Source organism: Procambarus clarkii, chromosome 63 (genome assembly GCF_040958095.1).
Source record: "Procambarus clarkii isolate CNS0578487 chromosome 63, FALCON_Pclarkii_2.0, whole genome shotgun sequence".
Classification (NCBI taxonomy): Eukaryota; Metazoa; Arthropoda; class Malacostraca; order Decapoda; family Cambaridae; genus Procambarus; species Procambarus clarkii.
The window spans coordinates 21,552,517-21,579,632 of NC_091212.1; the positions used below are offsets into that span (position 1 = coordinate 21,552,517).

The following is a 27,116-nucleotide window of genomic DNA, read 5'->3' on the forward strand; positions in this document are numbered from 1 at the left end:
TAGTTGCTCAAAGTAGCGAGCTGCTGGTCTAAAAGTAGCGAATTTCCAATAAGAGTAGCCCAATTTTTTGTTTAGTGACTGATACGGGTTTCAAAGTAATATATTTTCTACTTAAATGTATGTACTTAATTAATGTATGTATGTACTTAATTAAAAGTACATACATAGAAGATGAGTTACAAACATAATGTTGGATTTATAGATAGAGCTAGTACATACAATGCCTAAAGCCACTAATAAAATAAAATAAAAAAGTGTTTATTTAGGTAAGGTACATACATACAAGAGATTTGACTAAGATTGACGGATTTATAGATAGAGCTAGTACATACAATGCCTAAAGCCACTATTATGCGACGTGTTTCGGGCATGAAAAATACGCATAGTGTTTCGGGTCTTCACAGTTGAAGATTATCAAGATCTTCTTTGTCTGTATCGGCAACCTCGTTCTTGTATATTGCACTCATATTTAAGCATTGACATGTGTGGTTCAAATGATGAGTAACAAGTTCCGTTTTCTTAAAGATATGTTTTGATTCTTAAGATTGATGTCAAAAGCTCAAGTCGCATTTGATTTGTCAGTTTAGTTTTTCACAGACGTTACTCTCGAAAATACCCGTTCAACCAAAGCATTACTGATTGGTAAGCTATAGATTTTAAATGCAAACTAAGCGAGGTCAATCAGTATAGGATCACCAGCCGCGTTCTTGACAGTTATTGCCTTGGTCCAAAATGACGGTCCAGATGTTGGAATTTGTCCCTCGCAAATGTTGGACCAGTCAATGGTTAACAGTAGGCGCCACTGACTTTCAATTTCACTAAGCTTAGACTGTAAGACTCATCATAGATGTAAAGTTCATCTAAAAGCTCATCATAGATGTAAAGTTCATGTAAAAGCTCACAACAGTCACTTGTATAGTGACTGTTGTGAGCCTCTTGTTGTATCACTTGTGACACACAAGATTATTGATGTGTGTATTTGCGTGGGTGATTAAATATGTATGTGTATGTATATATGTATACGTATGTATATGTACATGTATGCATGAGTATGTGTACATGTATATATAACATTAATAGCTTTGTAACTAGCGTCAAAAGATTGTTATTTGCTTAGCTAAACGAACTAGAGGGTCCAGTTCCTGAACCGATTATGTGCCTCTGTAATCCTTTACACCACCGCCCACGAGATGGGTGTGGGGTGCATAATAAAGAAAGAAATTGATTAAGCTTAGATTGGTCAGCTAGTACTAATGAAAGTTCTGAAAATGGTAGCCGTGTGTGGGTAAGGCATGTGCTATCTTGAGAGGTTATCTTGAGATGATTTCGGGGCTTTTTTAGTGTCCCCGCGGCCCGGTCCTCGACCAGGCCTCCACCCCCAGGAAGCAGCCCGTGACAGCTGACTAACACCCAGGTACCTATTTTACTGCTAGGTAACAGGGGCATAGAGTGAAAGAAACTTGCCGGCGCCCGGGATCGAACCCGGGACCACAGGATCACAAGTCCAGCGTGCTAGGGAGCCGGTCGGCTCTAGACCGGCTAGAATACGAGAAAGAAACTATTTGCAGGTTTTCACTAACAAATTATGGCATCATTCTTGAATATTTTGAAATTTTTCCTGTGTTATAAAATAGTTTTGTCTGTTAGTTGCCAGAAGTGTTGAAAATTCGTAAACAAAGTCCATTTTCTCCAGGAGCAGATATATGGAATTGTAGTCCAAATTAACCTCAAGCTTTGCATGAGGAGGATGCACGAGCCTTCTGAGCATTCCAAGAGGAAAGTTATCCAACATCGTTAGAACCTTTGAAATATCTCTGCCTGAAACAAAATATCATTGGCATATATGATCGGAGTTACCTCATTTGAGTATCTCTCAGATGCTATCTTATTCATTAGTATATTAAACAGTGTGGGACTCAACACTCCTCCCTGAGGTGTGCCGAGTTCAAAAGATCTCACACCTGACATACAACCTTGATACCACACCTGAGCCTTCCTTTCGTGAAGATAATCCCCTATCCAGCGCAATAATTTCCCTTTAGCGCCAAGACCAGCTAGTTCATATAAAATAACCTCTTTGTTGGCTTTATCAAAAGCTCCTTGTAAATCAATAAAAATTCTATAATAATCATTTTCATTAGCTAGACATTTAATAATTAATACAGTCAGAGGTACTTTTGCTTCTGAGGAACCTGAACAAATTATTAGACAGCTGATCACATCATTTTACAAAAACACGAGGTTATGTCCTTGTGGGAGTGGGAGTCCCTGTGCTACGAATGATATACCTGAGTACTGTAAGATCCCTTATTGATTGTGCTGCACCTGTCATTTCTTGTTTTGGTAAAGGTAAGATGGGCAAGTTGGAGAAGGAACAAAATGAAGCCATGAGAATTATTTTAGGATGCCCAAGAAACGCTATGATTGAGAAAATGAGGATGGAGTTGAATCTGAAGAGTATTGGGGATAGAATTTCAGAGATTAATGTAGCCTCTGCCATTAGATTAATGAGAGGTGGGGGAGCTAATGAATTAATCCTCTCAGTTCAAAAGGTGGGAAGTAATGAACAATGTACACGACCACCATTTGGTCACCACTTGGTCCGGGAGACATCTCCCGTCACGCAGGGTGGCTTCATCTTCATTTTAACACATTCACACGGGAGACATCTCCCGTCACGCTGGGTGCAGTCGCACCTCCACAGATCTCCAGTATCATCTATTGATACTGGTGATGGCTCAAAAGGGCCACCACTTACGAGCTATTCATGCCCGTGCCACCTTTTGGGTGGCTTCATCTTCATCTTAACACATTCACAAGGTAGACATCTCCCGTCACGCAGGGTGCATTCGCACCTCCACAGATCTCCAGTATCAGCTCTTGATACTGGTAATGGCTCAAAACGGCCACCACTTACGGGCTATTCATGTCCGTGCCACCTTTTGGGTGGCTTAATCTTTATCAATCATCAATCAGAACAATGTATGATAAAGAAGAGAGCATATATGAGTACCTTATACTCTAATGTTATAAAGTATGAAGTTACTACAGAATGTATTGCTCTGCCTAAGAGACAATTCACACCACCATGGGAGGATTGTAATGTAGATGTAGTAATTATTCCCCTTGCAAAAGAAAAACGTATGTATGAGATAGGAGAGCTGAGGGCAACATATGATTGTATAATTAGAAAATTACCTACAGAAAACACTCTACATGTATATTGTGATGGGTCAGTAGCTAGGGATGGGAAGGCAGGATGTGAAGTCTTGATCAGGGAGTACACTGACATCGGCACTGTAGACACTGTTATTGGACGCCGCTTAACTGACAATGTCTCTTCAACGCAGGCTGAACTCCAAAGTGTATTAGCAGGATTGCAAAAAGTAGTAAAATATCGTAAAATGCCTGCTTCTTTATTGACAGTAAAGGTTCGTTAGAGTCTTTAAATAGCAGACGCCCGGCTAGTTTACCAGAATATTGTGATAAGAGTGTAGAGAGAATGTTAAGACATTAGAAAAAGCTGGGTATAAAGTAAGATTCATGTGGACCCCTTCACATGTGGGAATACTGTTGAATGAGGTAGTTGATGAGATAGCAAAGAGAGCCACGGAAAAAACTCTTGTTGATGTTGTATGTCAGATAACCTTGAAACAAATAAAAACAAGAATCGAGATTTTTTTTTTTTTTTTTTTTTTTTTTTTTTTTAGATATATACAAGAGTTGTTACATTCTTGTACAGCCACTAGTACGCGTAGCGTTTCGGGCAAGTCCTTAATCCTATGGTCCCTGGAATACGATCCCCTGCCGCGAAGAATCGTTTTTTCATCCAAGTACACATTTTACTGTTGCGTTAAACAGAGGCTACAGTTAAGGAATTGCGCCCAGTAAATCCTCCCCGGCCAGGATACGAACCCATGACATAGCGCTCGCGGAACGCCAGGCGAGTGTCTTACCACTACACCACGGAGACTGTAAGACTTCACCCTCTTAGATGATCTAAGAGGGTGAAGAAATCGTAAAGAGAATGGCAATAGTGGACAGTAGTAACACACTTAAGAATTATTCAATAATCAATACAAATTCGTCCTTCACCTGGTAGAGGAAAGTCTACTTGGAAGGATTCAGTTTACATGAGATTAAGATTAGGATACAAATATATCTGGCAATACGGTGTTGATGTCAGTGAAAAAGATAAGGAGTGTACATGCATTATGTAGTATATCGAACGCCCACACCTTTGAACATTATGTATTAGAGTGTCAACTTATTGATAACTATAGAAATAAGGAAATAAGTAGTGTACCACATCAAATTGTTTGGATGTGTGATAATGGTATGATAGACAGAATACTTTGGAGCTACAAGAATTTTACCCAAAGAGTGTAACACTTATATGCTGTGCTTACTATATTAACCTGCAATGTTAAATGGGATTCTTGTATTGTGATTTGTGTATTTGTACTCATTGAATATGTGCGCCCCTTGAGGGACTTGTAGTAGAGGAGGGGGGTAGAAATAAGCTAAGCTATATTACTCTATCCCTTTGAGACGTATTTTTTTTTCTTGTCTCAATAAATATACTTGAACTTGAACTTGAAGAGGAAGGTTTTCTAAGTCAGTGTGAAGACTACACTGATCTTTCATATTTTTGATAAATTAATTTCATCTTTTCAAAATCATTTAGGATTGGTTTGAGAAAAGTGAAATATAGCTTATTGGGGAGATCAGAGTACATTGAAAATAGTTGACTTACAACTTATTTATCACAAGAGAAAGAAGCGATTTGGTAATGAGTTGTTAAAGAATCCCACTAATCTAACAGCCGCTTAAATTTACACTACCGCACCTTGCCAACCATCGTCTTCCTGACAAAGGTATTAACTGTAAGGGATTTTTCCCATCATTTATCAATCTGTAAATTTTTAGATATCTTTCTCTCCTTAATGAAGATATGTAAAACCAGCTGTAGCTTTTGGGATGAAGTATTGATGACAATTAAGGTTGGGAAATCTCTAGCCCCTGAGGAGAGTTACCTTGCCTTGTGGTTACTTTTTCTTTCGAAGGTTCCTAGGATCAACATTCTCAGGGGGCCGGTCTCTGACCAATTAAGCCTCCTTCGGTAAGTGGTCTAGTCAATCATGCTGTTGGACGCGGCTGTGGTTTGTACACATAACTATTGATTGATTGATAAAGATTAAGCCACCCAAAAGGTGGCACGGGCATGAATAGCCCGTAAGTGGTAGCCCTTTTGAGCCATTACCAGTATCAATAGATGCTACTGGAGATCTGTGGAGGTGCGACTGCACCCTGCGTGACGGGAGATGTCTCCCGTGTACACATAACATTATAAAAGCATAAATAATCATCATTGATGTTTTTAACATTAATAGCCCAAATTAGCCCAACTTGCTTTTAAATAAGCCTAAAAAGTAGCAAGTAACGAAATTAAAAATTTGAGAGCGCGGGGCTCTCAAAAGTAGCCAAATTCGCTACTTGTAGCCCAATCTGGCAACCCTGCTGCCTGATGCGGTCTGATGCGACTCCTCCGCCACTAAACGGTACCAGCGATCAAACTCTCGTAGAAAACGCGTGCTCTCCACCTGAATGATAAACTCTCGAAATATATTTTAATTTATATTTGGAAATAATACTTATTTGTATAAATAAGCTCTTGTTCATATAATTTACAGTTGGAATGGTGAGCATTTCAGTTGTAAATAATGTGAACAAGAGCTAGGACATTGTAACGTACGTTTATGTTACGTTGTTGGGTAGATTAGATACACATTGTTTAGTGAGTTTTGATATTTATTTAGTTGTCTTGATTACAGTAGTCGGTTGGTGGCATTGTCGTAAACGTTGAGACGGAGCTTGGAGCAGAGCAGAGAGCTGAGTGAGGCCGGAGTCGCGGAGTTCTATGTGGGAGAGCGTGGCGGCTCGATTGGGAATTGTGAGTGTCTGAACTCGGGGAGCGAGAGCGTGGCGGCTGGATTGGGAATTGCTAGTGTCTGAACTCGGGGAGGGAGAGCGTTATAGCTCGATGCGGTCGTAGTCTGCTGTCTGCTCTGTGTCGAAGCTGTAGCGTCTTGGGTCGACTGTACACGCCGAGTGCTACAATGTTGACTGTGGAAATTGTACTGTCCGCTATTCCGATTGATTGCTGATTGATGAAGATTAAGCCACCCAAAAGGTGGCACGGACATGAATAACCCGTAAGTGGTGGCCCTTTTGAGCCATTATCAATAGACGATACTGGAGATCTGTGGAGGTGCGACTGCACCCTGCGTGACGGGAGATGTCTCCCGTGTCCAAATGGTGATTGATTGATAAAGATTAAGCCACCCAAGAGGTGGCATCGGTATGAATAGCCCGTTAGTGGTGGCCCTTTTGAACCATTACCAGTATCAAGAGGCAATACTGGAGATTTGTGGAGGTGCGACTGCACCCTGCGTGACGGGAGATGTCTCCCGTGCCGCTATTCCTCATATCGCTTGCTTATATGGTGACTACACCTCAACTCCCTCCAACAAGATGAGAAGAGTATTACCTGTAATTGGAGAAAGGATTGTAGCTTCTGTAATTAGTGCTAATTAGTTATGCTATTAAGATAATGAGATAATGGAGCGAGTATAAGATTAACTCGCTACAACATAATCTCCCACACTGTATCTGTGCCTTCTATTTTATTTATTTATTTATTTATTTATTTATTTATTTATTTATTTATTTATTTATTTATTTATTTATTTATTTATTTATTTATTTATTTTTATTTTTGCAGTCCCCGTGGTGTGGTGGTTAAGACGCTCACCTGGCGTTTCGCGAGCGCTTTGTCCTGGGTTCGTATCCTGGCCGGGGAGGATTTACTGGGCCCAAATCCTTAACTGTAGCCTCTGTTTAACTCAACAGTAAAATGGGTACGTGGTTGTAAAAACGATTTTTCGCGGGGTCGTATTCCAGGGAACATATGATTAAGGACTAGCCTGAAACGCTATGCATACTAATGGCTGTACAAGAATGTAAGAACTCTTGTATATATAAATAAAAATAAAAAAAATTATACCTACATTACGAATAACAATAATCAGAAGTTTAAATATGTTTAGAAAGTTTATATTATAGGGGATTTAGGAATAGTCAAAAAGAACGTTAGAGTTTAATAAAAAAGTCTCCTTGGCGAAGTGGTTATACACTCGCCTGGCATTTCGCGAACGCTTTGGCCTGGGTTCATATCCTGGCCGGGGAGGATTTACTTGGCGCCAATCCTTAACTATACCCTGTGTTCATCCAGCAGTGAATGGGTACCGGTTGTTGAACGATTTGCCGGGTCGTATTCCGGGGAAAATTAGGATTAAGGACTTGCCTGAAACGCTATGCGTTTCAAGATATATTCTTGACAAACTCTATATTGAATAAGAATGTAAAAACTCTTATATATATAAATCATAAAGCAAAATGGTTATGCATGTGTACAAATTTCTCCTGCGCCCATCTGAACTAATGCATCTAAGAATGGAAAATTTACCTTCAAAATAACATAACTATTAGGTAAATATTTTGCGCAGTGAGAAAAATCCTCCAACATACACAGAATTTGCTAATGGAGCCTAATAGATCAGCCTTACATTTGATGTTTTCTTGATTTTTTAGTCGGAGTTGATTTGTTTTTGTATTGAGGCTTGTATTTTAACCATCCTGTGAGATGAGAATATTAGATGAACTTATAGTTAGTTGTTTAGTCAGAGGTGATTTGTTTTTGTATTGAGGCTTCGGGGTCCTACGGTCTAGAGAAGAGACCTTCCCAGAAGGGAGAGTCGATCTGAACCCACCTCGGAAGGTGACACCCTCCAATTTCCGGAGAGGACGTATCCTGTGACCTGAACAGTTGAACTGCATAATTTGCTTCCGTGATTTTATGTACGACTAACCATCCTGTGAGATGGGAATATTAGATGAACTTATAGCTAGTTAGTTATCAACTCTGTGTAATCTTTCATATAGAACAGGGTAGTAGCACATTGCTGTATACCTAAGCCTGTTAATAAAAATAAAAAATTCTAACATACGAGCCATAAATACTCATCCAAGTAAGAGAGGAAGGAATAACACTTAGTTACCATTAGTAACATATTAGTTGCCATTAGTTGTGCGTATTAGTAACATTAGTACCGTTAATACTAATTAGTATGATTAGTACCATTATTAACATATTAGCTACCATTAGTTGTGCGTATTAGTGGCTTTAAGCATTGCATGTACTAGCTCTATCTAGAAGTCCAACATTATGTTTGTAACTCATCTTCTATGTATGGACCTTTACCTGAATAAACGTTTAATTTGATTTAATTTAACGTAGGTTCACAATTGATGGGCAGTACAGACATTTGGATATGTTTCCTTACACCTGATGCCTCTGCTTGCATAGTTAATAGGTACCCGGAATAGGCAACTGTTCCTGTATCCGACAATTATTATTATTATTATCATTATTATTATTATTATTCAGGCGATGAGTCACATTAACGTAGCTGAAGTATGTTGGCCAGACCACACACTAGAAAGTGAAGGAACGACGACGTTTCGGTCCGTCCTCGACCATTCTCAAGTCGATTGTGACTTGAGAATCGACTTGAGAATGGTCCAGGACGGACCGAAACGTCGTCGTTCCCTCACTTTCTAGTGTGTGGTCTGGTCAACATTATTATTACTGCAATGGGACCAAAAATTAAGAATTGTCGCTAGAGTTAAGAGACGCTGATAATAATGCTAGCTGAAAGTGTTGGGTGAGGAAGGTGGTGTTCTCAGTGCGCCGGCGCGTCTCCCTACGTCTCCTTGCAGCAAAATATGTACACAAATAATAATAAATCATTGTGTCGGGGAGCAGGCAGCTAGTTTATATATACAGTACATGTTAGGATTATATAGAGGTCCCACCCCTCCTCAGGGACAAATTACTGACCCTCCCCAGGATGCAACCCCACAATAAGCTGACTAACTCCTGGGTACCTATTTACGGCTACGTAAACGGAAGCATTAGGTGATAAGAAATACACCCAACCATATCAGTCCCGCCCGGAACTCGAACCAGGAATTATCGATTGTGAGTCGAGAACGAACCCAATACTACCAGGACCCTATGACAATAAAATAACGACTAAATTTAAGATAATATTAATGCATATATTATGACCAAGTCGATTCTCCTACTGGACCCAATCGATCCTCCTACTGCACCCCAGTCAATCCCCAGACTGCATCCAGTCGATCCTCCTACTGGACCCAGTCGATCCTCCTACTGGACCCAGTCGATCCTACTGGACCCAATCGATCCTCCTACTGGACCCAGTCGATCCTCCTACTGGACCCAGTCGATCCTCCTATTGGACCCAGTCGATCCCCGACTGGACCCAGTCGATCCTCCTACTGGACCCAGTCGATACCCGACTGGACCCAAACAGTTGATCCAGTGAGTGGGTTAATTCGGGGAATCAACTGGGTCCAGTATGGGGATTGACTGGGTCCAGGCGATGGATCGACTGGGTCCAGTAAGAGGATTTCTCTCTCTCTCTCTCTCCCTCTCCCTCTCCCTCTCCCTCTCCCTCTCCCTTTCCCTCTCCCTCTCCCTCTCCCTCTCCCTCTCTCTCTCTCTCTCTCTCTCTCTCTCTCTCTCTCTCTCTCTCTCTCTCTCTCTCTCTCTCTCTCTCTCTCTCTCTCTCTCTCTCTCTCTCTCTCTCCCTCTCCCTCTCCCTCTCCCTCTCCCTCTCCCTCTCTCTCTCTCTCTCTCTCTCTCTCTCTCTCTCTCTCTCTCTCTCTCTCTCTCTCTCTCTCTCTCTCTCTCTCTCTCTCTCTCTCTCTCTCTCTCTCTCTCTCTCTCTCTCTCTCCCTCTCCCTCTCCCTCTCCCTCTCCCTCTCTCTCTCTCTCTCTCTCTCTCTCTCTCTCTCTCTCTCTCTCTCTCTCTCTCTCTCTCTCTCTCTCTCTCTCTCTCTCTCTCTCTCTCTCTCTCTCTCTCTCTCTCCCTCTCCCTCTCCCTCTCCCTCTCCCTCTCCCTCTCCCTCTCTCTCTCTCTCTCTCTCTCTCTCTCTCTCTCTCTCTCTCTCTCTCTCTCTCTCTCTCTCTCTCTCTCTCTCTCTCTCTCTCTCTCTCTCTCTCTCTCTCTCCCTCTCCCTCTCCCTCTCCCTCTCCCTCTCCTTCTCTCTCTCTCTCTCTCTCCTCTCTCTCTCTCTCTCTCTCTCTCTCTCTCTCTCTCTCTCTCTCTCTCTCTCTCTCTCTCTCTCTCTCTCTCTCTCTCTCTCTCTCTCTCTCTCTCTCTCTCTCTCTCTCTCTCTCTCTCTCTCTCTCTCCCTCTCTCCCTCTCCCCCTCTCCCCCTCTCTCTCTCTCCCTCTCCCTCTCCCTCTCCCTCTCCCTCTCCCTCTCCCTCTCCCTCTCTCTCTCTCTCTCTCTCTCTCTCTCTCTCTCTCTCTCTCTCTCTCTCTCTCTCTCTCTCTCTCTCTCTCTCTCTCTCTCTCTCTCTCTCTCTCTCTCTCTCTCTCTCTCTCCCTCTCCCTCTCCCTCTCCCTCTCCCTCTCCCTCTCCCTCTCCCTCTCCCTCTCCCTCTCTCTCTCTCTCTCTCTCTCTCTCTCTCTCTCTCTCTCTCTCTCTCTCTCTCTCTCTCTCTCTCTCTCTCTCTCTCTCTCTCTCTCTCTCTCTCTCTCTCTCTCTCTCTCTCTCTCTCTCTCTCTCTCACACAGAGCACCCATATCACATGCAACAGAGCAGTTGTATGTGGATGCTGAATTTCAGTCTCTTGTCCATACATACGTCAATGAACTTTCCATCATTTTTATTGCTAATGTTAACATTGCCTTTCTGAAGTTGAATTTAGTTTGAGGATTTACTTCCAAATAAAATGTAGTCTTTCTTGTCTAAAATGTAGTTTAGTGTGAGTTTGTTGGTCAACATCCATGAGTGGACTTTTTAAATTAGTTATTTACAATGTTATTTAGCATTGGGGTCTGAATAAATGAAGGTAGTATGCCCAGCACTTATCTTTACATTTACTTGAAGTATCTAAGTATCAGTATCAACTCAAATAAATATTTTTACACTTGGAATGGTCCAGAAAATGGCTATTAAAGTTTGTCCAGGTCGTCGTGTAGTTTCTTTCTATTTTTACTCGTTCTTTATCCTTCTCATAATGTTGGCATCATCATCATCATCATCATCATCATCATCATCATCATCATCCTCATCATCATCATCATCATCATCATCATCATCATCATCATCATCATCATCATCATCATCATCATCATCATCATCATCATCATCATCATCATCATCATCATCATCATCATCATCATCATTATGCATTCAAAGGCCAACGAAGATGTATTTCACTTGAAGTGGATTTCTGTTATCACTAAAAATCCGGAGAGAGCATGAAATGTAAGGCTGTTAGCCTCCACTAGCAAAATCTGAGTGCAGCTCAAAAATATCTTCTAATATTGCTGAGTGTATGAAGTAATTACAGAGCTCAAAGTACCTCATACCATTTGGTCTGCAGTCACTGATAACAGGGCAATCACAGATATAGTGTTGGAGAGTATGTCCCAGCTCTTGTTCACATAGTTTACAACTGGAATGTTCACCACTGGGGAGTTCATTACCTGCAGCCACCTGCCATAGATATCGATATCCCAGCCTAATTCTGGCCATTACAATGTCACACTGTCTAGCGAATGTTTTTTTGCTGCTGCCCGTGCATATAAATAACATATAAATATAGAACATATAAAATATAACATATAAATATAAACGAATCAGAATGGAAAAATGTGTTAAGTGGGGTGCCACAAGGGTCCATTTGCGAACTACCCTTTTTGTCATTTATTTATATACACACACACACACACACACATATATATATATAATATATATATATATATATATATATATATATATATATATATATATATATATATATATATATATAGAAGGGAGTACCACCTCTAGCTGGAAGAAGGGGGACCCATAGCCTCGGAGGAAACCACGCATAACGCATTAGAGGGAATGTTTAGATCCCCTCCAATACAGTTTCTGTGTGCTTTTCTCCTACCACCCCCTTCCTTGAATATTTTTTGTGCTTTATTATGCATTTGATGGTTACAAGATATACATGGGTTGATACAAAAATAATAATGCAAAAAGGTGCTTAAAGGTTATGGATCTCTTGAAGAACACAACATATATATATATATAAATATACATATAAATATACATATAAATATACATATATATATATATATATATATATATATATATATATATATATATATATATATATATATATATATATATATATATATATGACTCAAAACTCACACCCCAGAAGTGACTCGAACCCATACTGCCAGGAGCAACGCAACTGGTATCTACAGGACGCCTTAATCCGCTTGACCATCACGACCGGACAAAAGGAAGTGATAGCCGAAGCTATTTAAACCACTTCCCCGCCGGCACTCGGATGGTAATCTTGGGCATAGCATTTTATCAAATCACCTCCTTCTTTGGGGCACACGTGAGGAACTCAAATGCGAACAAGCCTGAATGGTCCCCAGGACTATATGCGACTGAAAACTCACACCCCAGAAGTGATTCGAACCCATACTGCCAGGAGCAACGCAACTGGTATCTACAGGACGCCTTAATCCGCTTGACCATCAATCCTTTTGTCCGGTCGTGATGGTCAAGCAGAATAAGGCGTCCTTTAGATACCAGTTGCGTTGCTCTTGGCAGTATGGGTTCGAGTCACTTCTGGGGTGTGAGTTTTCAGTCGCATATAGTCCTGGGGACCATTCAAGCTTGTTCGCACACACACACACACACATATATATATATATATATATATGTATGTGACGAGAATATTGGTCAGATGTAACACAAACAAGAAGCAATGGTTTCAAGCTTAACAAACCACAATGTAGGACTGAGAACAGGTAATGCTTTTTCACGCACAGGGTTATTAACCCACGGAACCGCCTACCCGCCGAGGCCGTAACTGCCAAAATTGTGCTTAATTTCAAAATATACCTGGAAAAGAGCATCAAGGCAAATGGACGGAGCCTTCGACAAGCCGCTGGCTTCCTATCCTCGTCGAGGCCACTAGGTTTAGAGGCCCTCAAGTAAATCAGGTAAATATATATTTAAACTTCTCGCAGAATAGTTATAGGTATATAATAAATTAACTACTATACATATTGTTTGTTTTACTCTAAAAAAAATCGCTGTAGCTATTTATAACAGGGCAATCACAGGGCAATAAGTGACTTCAGACCAAATAGTATGATTTTTTTTTAGTAACAAGCATACAGAGCAATGTGCTGCTACCCTATTTTATATGAAAGATTACACAGTGTAGATAAAAAACTAGCTATAAGTTCATCTAATATTTCCACCTCACAGGATGGTTGGTTAGTCATACATGGAATCAGGGAAGCATGTACTAGACTCAGAAAAATTTATTTATTGATTGATTTTATTAATATATAACCTAGAAGGGGTACCACCTCTGGTGCAAGTGTAGGGACCCATAGCCTCGGAGAAGAAAATAAAGAGTACTCAGAGAAGACCTTGTGGATCCTCATTGAACACTTTGATATTTTCTTCTCCTACCACCCCTATTCTTTTGGTATGTGTGCATATTTATCTAACTTTATTTGAAAATGTCATTACACACAAAAAGTTACAATATTAATTACATGCAAGGTACAAGGCTGCTTGTCTCAAGTTGAATAGCTCCTCCAGCTCCTCAGATATATATATATATACATATATATATATATATATATATATATATATATATATATATATATATATATATATATATATATATATATATATATATATATGCAATTGACGATCACAAAACACTGATCATTTTATGTGGAAAATCCACAGAGAAATATGAAATGAGGTGAACGTTTCGGCTTGTTAAAGCCTTTGTCAACACCAGAGTCTGGTGTTGACAAAGGCTTTAACAAGCCGAAACGTTCACCTCATTTCATATTTCTCTGTGGATTTTCCGCATATATATATATATATATATATATATATATATATATATATATATATATATATATATATATATATATATATATATATATATATATATATATATATATTTGTGCATTAATTGGCTGTTGATTGCTGGTGTTGACTTCTTGATGTGTAGTGCCTCGCAAACGTCAAGCCGCCTGCTATCGCTGTATCTATCGATGATTTCTGTGTTGTTTAGTAGGATTTCTCTGGCTCTTCTCTAGGATTTCTCTAGGATTTCATATATATATATATATATATATATATATATATATATATATATATATATATATATATATATATATATATATATATATATATATGTCGTACCTAGTAGCCAGAACGCACTTCTCGGCCTACTATGCAAGGCCCGATTTGCCTAATAAGCCAAGTTTTCATGAATTAATTGTTTTTCGACTACCTAACCTACCTAACCTAACCTAACCTAACTTTTTTGGCTACCTAACCTAACCTAACCTATAAAGATAGGTTAGGTTAGGTTAGGTAGGGTTGGTTAGGTTCGGTCATATATCTACGTTAATTTTAACTCCAATAAAAAAATTTGACCTCATACATAATGAAATGGGTAGCTTTATCATTTCATAAGAAAAAAAATAGAGAAAATATATTAATTCATGAAAACTTGGCTTATTAGGCAAATCGGGCCTTGCATAGTAGGCCGAGAAGTGCGTTCTGGCTACTAGGTACGACATATATATATATATACATAGTTTATTGAGTTATGATTGGATTTATATTGGGTTTATGGGAGTACATAGCATTGATGATTTTACATTCTTGTAAAGCCGCTAGCATTTAGGGCAGGTCTTTAATCTAATAGATAATTTTAATAAGATAATTTCTAGCAAATCTGAAAAATGTTAACAGGTATATTGTAGGAAAATTTGCCAAAGATTAGTATGTACATTAATGTAAAATTTGAGGGTTATCAACAGGTACATTGGAGCATAATTTGAGGATTATTTCAAGGTATAATGCAGTAAAATATGCGTTCAATATAACAACCACAATATAAGATGATAGCAATGATTACAATGGTAAAGTTGTATGGCTTAGGTACATATATTAGGGGATTGGGTAGCACTAGATACAGTGCGAGTTTATTGAAAGATATTCTTGTGCTGTACCCAGATTTTGTTAGTGGAGACTAATATCTCAGTCTTACATTTCGTGTTCTCTCCTGATTTTCAGAGTTGATTTGTTATTGTATTGAGCCTGGCATTTGTTCCCATGATTCCTTGTATGACTAACTACCCTGTGAGGGTCCCTACCATGGTTTTACGATAGGCCTGCCTACTCTCTGGCTTGCGGGTAATGGTGTTCACATCCTTATGCAGGCCTATCCTAAAATTCTTGGGCACCGATTCGGGCCTCCAATACCTTCCAGTTCTGGAGGCCCTGACAGGGTTGAAGGAGCTCTAGCAAATATTCCATATTCAAATGTGGTTATTCTGCATTTGGTAGCTCAGAGATTATTGATCTTTGTTGCATATATATATATTTACATTTATAGTAGGTTATGTCGAGCATCACACATGTGTAAGAATCCATTCTGCTAAAGCATGGAGCCCGTTTCTTCACCCAAGACAGAGTCCCAGCGACAACCCCTTCATATACTGACTAGGAACAAAAGAGTGTACTGTGCTATTCTGACCGATTAAGCGAAACGGACATTACAATCATATGTGTCTACGATAAGGTAACCATCACTGGATATACCAGCAATTATAGTGTTGAAGTACAAGAAAAGATTGAAATTTTATTTGATTAATAGAGATACAAATAAATGTTGAATCTGATGAGGGAGATAACTCTTATTTATTCATTTTATTTATTTATATACAAGAAGGTACGTTGGAGGTTAAGATAGAACATACAAATGAATTTGATTTTACATTCATGTAAAGCCACATGCACGCAGAGCGTTTCGGGCAAAATTTTACTAGGATTTACCTCCACTCTAGGATTTTTGTGTATCATTGCTACAAATGAGCCAGTTTAGTAGTAGTGTATGGTAGGAAAGTGGTTACAGAAAGTGTTAAAACCATAAATCTGCACTTAAATGACTTATTTGAACGAACAAATACAAAAAATATATATTATTCTGCCACGAAAGCAGTCTACCCTTAAAGTATAAAATATCATATTTTCTTTGATGAACAAAATACTTCGCTTCTCCATATAGACATTATTAAGCTTTTATGATATAACATATCTTGCAGCTAATAAAATATTTATATGAATTTAGCTAACACCAAATTAATATGTTATACAATATTGATGGTAATCCATGTAGAGAGGTGGTATGGCCACTGTTGACAAAGGTGCCATCTTGGCCGGACCAGATGATAGTGACAAACGATTCTCGGCTCTAAACGAAATGTCTGAGAAACAAGCTGACCCGGATATGAAAGGTTGGCTATACAAGTGGACCAACTACCTCAAGGGGTACCAGAAGCGATGGTTTGTTCTCACCAACGGCCTCTTGTCGTACTACAGGTAAGACGGGGTGATTGACTACGGACATAAAATAAGTTTGGGTATTATTATAATGAAGTAGATGGGTAGTGAGGCAGCAGGGAGGTGTCAGCGGCAGGTGGGCACGGGGACAGCCAGTGCCAACTGTCCAAGTAACATTCACATACTTCAGTATATTCCACTCACAACCATTTGTGTTATATTCCTGACAATAAGTCTCTTCGGTATAACTATTTTTTCCTGAACTTACGACTCTCTTGAATATATTCCTCACAATACTTCAGTAGGACAATTTCTGGACAAAGGGAGCTTCAAGTATGGAACTGAAATATCACAACAATTCTGAAGCCTAGAAAAGCTTATTAGTTAAAAGAAGAGTAGCTTTTAAGGGCATCATATGGTGATCACCAGGCAGAAGGTGTGTGAGAAAGTCATACAAAACTTATGCTCAGACATATATTAAGCAATGCCTATTGGGGAAGTTTATTTTTTGTTATTTTAAGTATCTTTAAAGTGCATTTAATCAAGTTTCATGTGATTGTCTGTGGGGGTATTATCAAGTGGCCTTCAGATAGTGCCATAGGCCTATATAAACATACATGTCATATTGGTTTACAGAAATACAGCTAAGTATGTGAAGAGACAGTTTTTTTCATATCCTTCCTTCATGACCTGTGCATATTGCATTTGTCAGATGTTCATGCACAAAATAAATGACTACTTTTGTACAGTGACTTCTTCACATATTGAAGTGACAGCAATGAAGATGGAACAAAAACTTATAAATCAAAGTGGGAAAATGAGTGAACTGGGAAACAGACTTAAAATCTTTTAATTATAAGTAAGAGTAAAGGAATACCTTGCAAGGGTAACCAATAATCAAAGGGTGAATATATATAATTAATATTACTTAAATACAGAACCACTTGACAAATGCCTATTGGGATAGCAATTAGGCAGCTAAAAGTAAGAGAATAGGTCAAATCTGGCCTTCCAAGAGAAGTGAGAGTGAAGTGATAGTTTACAGGACAGAGAAGTTAGGAATCTGTCGCGTGCTGAGTTATAAATGCCAAGGTGAATCTAGGGGCAGGGCATGAATAGGTTATGAGACTATAGGTATGACTCCTCGTGCTAAGCTGTGCCCACTGTAAGTAATAGATTGTGCACAACCACCATAGAAGCAGCTTCCATTTTTCAATCCCAGAAATTTGTCGGTATGTGTTCTACCCTGGAGTATAACATCCACTTATTCTGCATCACATTTATACATTTGCAAATTACAGTACTATACAACTCACAAAACAAAATCAACAGTCATACACATAATGACTAAACAAAAGTACATATACATATATTTCCAAATGCAGTCTTGGCTCCAAATACTGTACTGATAAAGATAGAAGTACAGTACAGTCATCATCCTCAGGCATCAAAACATTTCACCTGTTTCAAAATAATCTCGGTGTGGAGTATAAATACATCTTGCTGAAACGAAAGGAAAATTTATTTGTTTTTTCACATCCAAAGGGAAAATAATCAATACCACAGACCTCGGCTGCATCCACCACAATGGATGTCTACGATAAGGTAGACTCTTATTTATAAGGTATAAATAAGATGGAATCATCTGAAACCATCCTAGTTCATTACCTCATAAACACCCTAGAGCACCACCTCCCTCTTATCATACTCCTGTCAAAAACGACATGCAGAATAAATATAAAGCGAAGTTAATAATATAACCTCCAACTTTGTTATTCATTATTTTATAGATTATAGCACAGGGCAGACCACTGATAGGTAAATATAGTACTGTAGTTTTAATAGAATATTGTGTATAACCTAAAGTACATGATATATTTTCCATTTATCTTTTACCCAATTACATTTTATTAAGATATGTCCAGCATTCAATGAAGCATCTGCAGGTTTATGCCAAAATAAAGAAGCCAAATTTGCAAATTCAGTAACTAAATACTGTAGTTACCATTGTGCATTTGTCTAGGACTCCAGGAAACAATGATTTGGCATTTCTGATTGACAGTTATGAGATTACACAGCCTTACTTTTGACAAATGCTGGTCACGTACAGTACTCTTCAATGAATGGTATAATATACGGAGTGCACTACTGTATTTACCCTCAATCTTTTACTATAATGCATACTGTGCTGTACTTAATGCAATCATTGATTTTCAGTTATAGTACTTAAAGATTTTTGTTACTTGAATCATAAATAATTTGAGATTTTAATTGCAGTTGTACTTTATGGATGATACATTTACAACCAATAATGGACATATTTTAGTAACTTTTTTATCCTTTCAGCTCTGGACACTAGAATATTACTGATAATTTTTGTGAATTAAAAAAGTTTTATAATAGGTTTAAATTGTGGAAATTGTAGTATGTATGAAAACAGGAGATAATTCAAAGAATGGCACTAGTTGTGTTTCATGATGTACAATGCACCTTGTTAATTGGTATATACAGTACTGCATTATAATAGCTAGGCTAAACAGATACCATTTGTATTTCTATATACAGTACTGTAGAAATGTCAGTTTTTGGCTACACTTTATGCTGACATTTGAAAATCCTGCCCTCTAGAATTTTTCTAAATGGAAAATATGTATGTCAACTTCAAGAATTATGCAACAAGTAATTTGTAATGTAGAAAAAGCATTTTATAATTCTTATAATCAATATAATAGTATTGCAAGATTGGCTAACAGTATTGTTTTTATTTTTGGTAATTTCAATGGTATTGCTCTAATTATTTCTATATACCATTTACTTTATAATAATTTTCAGTATAGGAACTTTCGAAAGCACTGTACTGTATACATTATTCATGAGGAATTTTTGTGGCTTCAGTGCATTGCCCACTCTTTTCCCATGCTGACCAGGCATATAGCTGCTGAGGGTGATCAGCAGTAGCGGGCCGACATGTCATAAATGTTATAATGTATATGTGTCATAGACAGTTATAATTTAAAACCCTTAGTGTTTGAAATGTAAATGAAGCCAATAAAAAATCCACAAAAAACTGTGAATATTTGTAGCTCATCCCCAAAGCATAACACAATAATAATTAGTCATATTATAATATAAAGAACTTACTATTTACTGAAAAACACTTAATACCGAATATTGTATAAAGATCATAGGAAAATAACATGTTATTTCATTATAGAAGTTTTGTATTTTTCTCTATACAGGTCGCAGGCAGAAATGCTCCACACCTGCCGAGGAACAATCAGTCTGCATGGCGCTGTTATTCACACAGAAGACTCTTGTAACTTTGTTATTAGTAATGGTGGTACACAAACATTTCACTTAAAAGCATCTTCAGAAGTGGAACGTCAAAAATGGGTGACTGCCTTGGAGCTTGCTAAAGCTAAGGCTATTCGTCAGCTGGAGAGCGGTGAGTGTTATATGGTTTCTTCGGAAACTTGTTTGTTCTCCAGCATAATTAGACTTGTCAGGGTACTTTTTGTCACATTTTTTTTTAGATACCAAAAGACTCACATGCCCAAGGTTTGGATGGAATTCAATTCAGTGTTGTAAAGGAACTGGCAGGTGAACTATGCCTACCACTGAAAATCCTGTTTAGAAAATCTCTGGACCAAGGGATAGTTCCCCCTGGCCTCAGGCTGGGCTCAGGAAGTAGAACTCCCAGAACCCTCTCCAGGTCCCTAGATTAGAAATATGCAAATGTCACCCTTATTTAAAAAAAAACAGAGAGCTCAGCAGGAAACTACCATCTGATCAGCCTATCGCACATCTGCAAGCTCGTGGAGAGAACCCTAAGGGAAGGAATCATTTTCCATCTCACAGTGAACAGTCTTGTAAAGTCAGCTCAACCTGGGTTTCTTAAATATTGATCCTGCCTTAAAAATCTGCTCACATTTTTAGAAACTGTAACCAACTACTCAAAGGCCTTCTGGTAGATGTACCATTGTATACATGGTTTTTGCTAAAGCAAAGCAAAGCAAAGCAAAGCAAAGCAAAGCTTTTGGTAAGGTACCACATGAAAGACTAACAAAGAATTTACAGGCACATGGAATAAATGGTAGAATACTAGCATGTAGTTATCTTGAGGTTATCTTGAGAGGATTTCGGGGCTTAGCGTCCCCGCGGCCCGGTTCTCGACCAGGCCTCCTTTTTGTTACACATCCCTAGGAAGCAGCCCGTAGCAGCTGTCTAACTACCAGGTACCTATTTACTGCTAGGTAACAGGGACATCAGGGTGAAAGAAACCTTTTGCCCATTTGTCTCCGCCTCCACCGGGGATCGAACCCGGAACCTCAGGACTACGAATCCGAAGCTCTGTCCACTCATAAAACAGTTATTAAAAAATAAGAAACCAGAGAATCATGCCAAATGGGAATGAATGTGACTGGAAAAATGTGGTGAGTGGGGTACCTCAAGGATCCATTTTGGGGCCAACCCTTTTTGCCATATGCATCAATGGCATAGATGAGAATATTACAAACCACATCATCAAATGTGCAGATGACACTAAGATTTATGGTAAAGTTGGAAGTGAAAATGATATTAAGACTACAAAGAGATCTATATGAACTCCACAAATGGTCAGAAAACTGGCAAATGCTTTTTAATATTGACAAGTGCAAGACATTGCATATGGGGCATAGCAACCCTCATCACAACTATCAAATTAACAACATTACCTTGCAGCTGATTGATGAAGAAAAGAAACGAAGTCAGAATCCATCATTCACTGTAGGTTACACAACAAGTGGGAGCGGCAGTTAAAAAAAGTTAATCAAAGCCTAGAAATAATCAAGTGTACCTTTTGTTAATGAAAAGAAGGTAGTTATTCAACTATAAATCTATGGTGTGCCCTCTCTTGGATTTTTGTATCCAAGCATGGAGACCTCATCTTCAGAAAAACATATGTACCTGCATTTGAGAAAGTTCAATACCATGCAAGATTGGACAGTTCAACACCAGACAAAAATCATTCCAGGACTAGTGAACTCTCGTACCAGGAACTGACAAGGGCCACAGAGTTAACAATACAAGATTGAAAACAGAAGATGCTTTTTCACCCATAGGTTTATAAATTCATGGAACTCCATACCTACAGAAGCCATAAATGCCAAAACTCTTGAATTTCAAAATCCAGCTAGCAAAAATCATCAGGACAAATGGGGGGGACTTTCGGCAAACTGCTGGCTTCTTGTTCTCATCGAGACCACTTGAGTTTTAATTGCCGCAGGTCAATTCAAGTAAATTTAATGTTTGTTGTACATTATAGGGACCATGTACCATATGATTTTGATAGATTTGTGTTTAAACTTGCTGAAAGTCGCCAAGGGTGTTTCTCGCCCAGATTCATTTGTTTATGATTAGTATGAGATATTTTGCTTATTCAATGTATAGCAGCATTTGAGTCATGGCTGCAAATTAGTTGTTTGTGATGCTCACGATGGCTTTAAGTTTATGCTACTGTATACAAAATACCTTTAAAAATCTCAGATTACCAGTATTATACAGATGAAATATTTGCCCAAAAGACTTTAGATAATCATAAGTGTATTGGTTTGAATTACAGTACGTACTATAATCAATCTTGAAAGTTAAGGTTTCAAAAAGGTTGACAATTATATTTTCAACCACAATAAACAAATTCTTGATGCTTAGTAAATTGTCTTTCATAATTGAGTATTAATGGTTTGCTTATAAAACATAGTGTGGGCTTGTAGGAAGGGATGGAATTCAGGTTTTGCCTAAAGGCCTCAGTTTTTGATGTTATAGACCTTTAATTTACAGCCTAAATTAAATGAAATAAAAGTACCAATTTACCAAGCCACACTGGCTTTGCAGTATGATTCTGAGGGTGGTTTGCTTTCTTGGCTCCTCGCAGCAAAGGGCAGATACAGTATGATGATTATTTTTGTAGGAAGCAGTTGGCTTCTGAACCTGATGCTAAACAGCTAAAATTAACCTCGGCTGCAGTCTTGGTTGCACGACAAAGTATGACAGAGTTCTTGGATTCCAAATAATATGCTATTTCAAGAGGCAAAGTTGCAAGATTTTTGTAAATTTAGCTTATTGTAGGGAAAGAATAGCTGTAGTTTATAATACAAATCATCTATACAGTAGATGATTTTAGAAAGGTTGTGCTGAGCCCTTGCACATGAGATCATGCAGCCACCAGTGGGGTCAAATTATGTTGTGTTTATATGAGAGAACCAGATGTAAATAAGTACCACAATGATCTGCTAGGATTTAATCTTCAGAGACAATTTTGTCACATGACAACAATGATCAAACTCTCTAAAGTATTGCATCTTGATTATTCTTTTTACTAACACCACTGACAAAGATTATTCTTAATTTTTGATGCTGTAGGCATTATTTGAATATAAAGTCATATGACTTCCAGCATGACATCAGTTTAAGGACCCTAAATGTTCTATCACTTGTTGCAGAAGTTGCACATGCAGACTTCTAAACTCTTGCATGCCTTAATTTCTCTTGACACAATGGTGCATCACAGGTAGTCTGAAGTATTAAAAATCATTACAGTACAGTACTTTGCATGAGGTATAATACTGTCCAGTTTGACACTCTGCAAGGGGTTAGGTATATTTATACTGTAGCATCAGTCCTGCATTGGTCAAAATATTATATTCTAACATGGTAAACAGTCTACATCAATTATACAATGGAGCTCAAATGAGCTAATTAAAAATGGGCCATTGAAAATGGAATGAAACTCCTTTCTGAACGTTTGCATGGTTGCTGCCCGAGCCAGAACCCTGATCCTCTCAGGACACTGCTCACATACCAAGCTCTAGTCAACTTTTTGACCAACTGTAGGAGATTACCTTGCAATTGGTTTTGCAATGTGAAATATATCCACCCCTGAGAAATTTCTTATGTGACAAAACAGCAGGTATAAAGCTCTCGACACCTTATGTAAGTTGTCAGTTGAATTACAAGGGTAGAGAATTGTCACTTGGCTAACTACTGATTAGTAACTGTCAGGTACATTGACCAATCAGATGTGTTATCACAGAAAAAGTCACAAGAGTTGGCAACCCCAATTTGAACAGAGGCCACACAAGGATGCCCAATTCAGAGCTTTTAGGCCACAAAAGTGGAAATGGTAGAAATGACCACAGGACAAGAGGGTATATGATTGAGGTTTTCAAGTGATGGGGAAATAAAGAGGCGGGACATAAATGGGGTTCTGAAACTATTTGAACAGGTTAGAATCTGCAGTGACTGGTATAAGTTAGAATTTTTTGGTTTTGAGAGGGGGCAAAGCAAGACACACTCCAAAACTCAGCAATAAAGACAGACAGCTTCAGCCAGTAAGACAAAATAATATTAGACAGTGCTTGGCATTGAAACAATGTGTTTACCAAGTCAAGCCTGGCTTTGGGCCGGGCTTGGGGAGTAGAAGAACTCCCAGAACCCCATCAAGCAGGTTGACAAGCGGCCACAAGTGAATGGCGATGTCTCGTGTAGGGGCAGTAAGCACTGCAATGAGAGCAAGGCTTCTTCATTCTGATGCTGTGACAAAGCTTGCAAATGAGATGTATGGAGGTCTGCCACCTTCATCCTACATAGGCAGAGGTACAACTGCCCTAAAAACTCAAAATGAGAAGATTGATAGGGACCAATCATGAAGGGTTAAAGTAATACTGTACATGTTCCTGATCCTCTGAGAGTGGTGAAGGTCATTGAATGCAACAAGATTTGGCAACGAGAGAGAAGGGTCAAGAATTGGAAATAAACCAGCCACATGGGAGCTAGCACAATAATGCAACTGACATAGGTCTCCAACTTTGACAGGACAGAGAAAAGCATTGAGTCTCTAGGAAAATAAATAAATATTCTCTAGTTCAGACAGCACATCCAATGCAAATGCCTGCCTGTCTGGAAATAAGTCTCCTGAGGCAAACAAAACATGGTGTTTCCCCAAGGAAAGGAGGTGATGTGAAACAAGAATGGGAAAGGCTATTCAAAGTCACATTTGTTACACCTTAAAAATATATTGCATAAAAGACTAAACACTGAGAAGCCAGAAGAGGCTAGTCAGAATACATCGCCACATTGAAGGAGACAGAGAAGTGCAATCCCCCTTCATTTTCCGATCAAGGCAATGAACTTGTAGTAATAAGCGAGTTGTCACTCTATGCTCTCTATGCTGAAGGCATAGGGAGTGAGGTCTCTTGTTGAATTAGTAGGAAGAGGGGTATGTTATGGAGCCTTTTGATCTTTCTGGCTCGATTAGGCTTTCCTTCAAGTCATATGGGTATTATGCCTAACATCTAAAACTACATAGGTATGGCATCGGTCATATTGTATTGAGCTAGTGATGGGTTTTAGGACAGTTACCCGAGGGCCACATCTCTAATGTCTTTGATGGTGATAGGAAGCTAGCAGGGGTGTCAAAGGTCCCCACATTTATTTAGCACAGTATTTTGTCTGTTTATTTGTGCACAATAAATGGCTGCTCACATTTTTAGAAGGATCAATGGCATTTTCACATGACTGTCTCAACCATTGAAGAAAGAGTGGCAGCATTTGATTGATCATATCAGAGATAAGGGTCTTGATCAAAGGGGGGGGGGGGGAAGGAATACTACAATTGACTGGAAATGAAGAGCTTTATTCTAGCTAATGCAGTCATGAGAGTAAATAGTGTGAAGCATTGCTGGAAGTTAGAAGTCATTGTTCGCTGCTTAAAGGTCAAAAGTTTGCTAGGCAGTCAAGATAAGATAAGAGGAAGAGAGTCTCAGGGAGAGAGACTGTTTTGACAACTTGTGAAGATATGGTAATCTATATCCAACACTCAAAAGTATGTACAGTATTAAAGTTCATTAGAGTACAGTATTCAATTGTGAGTCTGCTAGCTTACCTTGAGGTGTTTTTGGAGATTAGTGTCCCCGTGGCCCAGACATCGACCAGGCCTCCTCGTTGCTGGACTGGTCAACCAGGCTGTTGGACGCGGCTGCTCGCAGCCTGACATATGAGTCATAGTCTGGTTGATCAGGTATTCTTTGGAGGTGCTTATCGAGTTCTCTCTTGAACACTGTGAGGGGTTGGCCAGTTATGCCCCTTATGTGTAGTGGAAGCGTGTTGAACAGTCACGGGCTTCTGAAGTTGATGGAATTCTCTCTCTCGGAGAACCTGTCACACCTCTGCTCTTCAACGGGGGTATTCTGCACATCCTGCCTGCCTTCTGTTCTCTTGTGTTATTTCTGTGTGAAGGTTTGGGACCAGCCCCTCCACTATTTTCCATGTGTAACTTATTATGTATCTCTCCCACCTGCCCTCAAGATAATACAGATTTAGACTTTAGTCAGTTCCAATAGTTTAGATGTTTTACTGAGTGGACTCTAGCAATAAAGGATCTTCATACGCTCTCCAAGTCAGTAATTTCTCCAGCTTTGAAAGGGGCTGTCATTGTGCAGCAGTACTCCACTCTAGAGAGCACAAGCATCTTGAAGAGTATCATCATTGGTATAGCATCTCTAGTTTGAAAAGTTCTTGTTATAGCTTGCAGTTACCATTAGAATAAAACCTTAATGCTGAAGGTAATATTTGGTTATCATTGTGTTCACTGCTATATTTGACTATATCATACAGCATCACTAGCCTGGTACTGTGTACACTCACCACGGATAAAGGGTTAGCTAGAACTATACAAATTTGACAGCTGCTCCAGCATATATCATGAACAGATCAACTAATACGGTACCTTGATACTGTATTAGTTGATCTATTCTGCTAGTCTAGTTATAAATCTGAAACCCAAGGAACAATACGGCTTTACCAAATGATTAGCATACTCTTTTGATTTTCTTAACTTTGCTAAAGATGTCAACAACTACAATAATAAAATGTCATCTTTTAAAAACAGGTAAATACACAGAAAAAACTTAATTATGGTTTATGCTCTCAGTATCTTTGCAACAAATTCCTCATGTGAACACATGCCTTGTTTATCAATAGAAGGGACAAATTATTATGCATATATTGCCTGTAAATATAAACTGGCAACTAGCAATAGTAAAAATCAAGTACCATATATATCCATAGTGGATATATATATGGTACTTGAGTGGTAGCAAGTGAAAGTGATGGTTGCAGAAGTACCAGGCATGGTTATCCTATAACAGTAGCATTGTAAACTGTTGGAGGTAAGATTAAAAATTATTACAGCTTGATTGAACCCCTAAGCCAGATTTTTGTGAAAATTTAGTTTTTCTCAATAGCAACATTATATTCAGTTATACTCCAATTTGTTACAGTGTCAATTGCTGAAATATGGGGAGTGAAGTGTAATTTGCTGATGGAGTAGGAAACTGTATGTTGCTTGACGAAGGAGAAGGGAAAACAGTGTCATTTGTTGAAGTAGGAAAGTGGCCACATGACTGGGATGATGGGTAAATGGCTAGATGATGGGGGGGAGGGGCAGTGATGGGTATGTTATTAGAGGACTAGAGGGAAGGGTAAGGGTCTAGATGATAAAGGACTTTCTCAGTGAAA

General features: G+C 38.8%; 1 protein-coding gene across 1 annotated transcript in view; it reads left to right on the top strand.

Annotated features, from left to right (window-relative positions):
* Window positions 1-16,414: 16,414 nt before the first annotated feature.
* LOC138354545 (oxysterol-binding protein 1-like) overlaps window positions 16,415-27,116 on the top strand; it is a 95,971-nt gene continuing 85,269 nt past the window's right edge. The window contains exons 1-2 of the mRNA XM_069308908.1: window positions 16,415-16,598; window positions 19,799-20,004. Of these exons, the coding sequence (XP_069165009.1) occupies window positions 16,480-16,598; window positions 19,799-20,004 (325 nt within the window). The 5' untranslated portion in view covers window positions 16,415-16,479. The remainder of the gene's footprint in view (window positions 16,599-19,798; window positions 20,005-27,116) is intronic.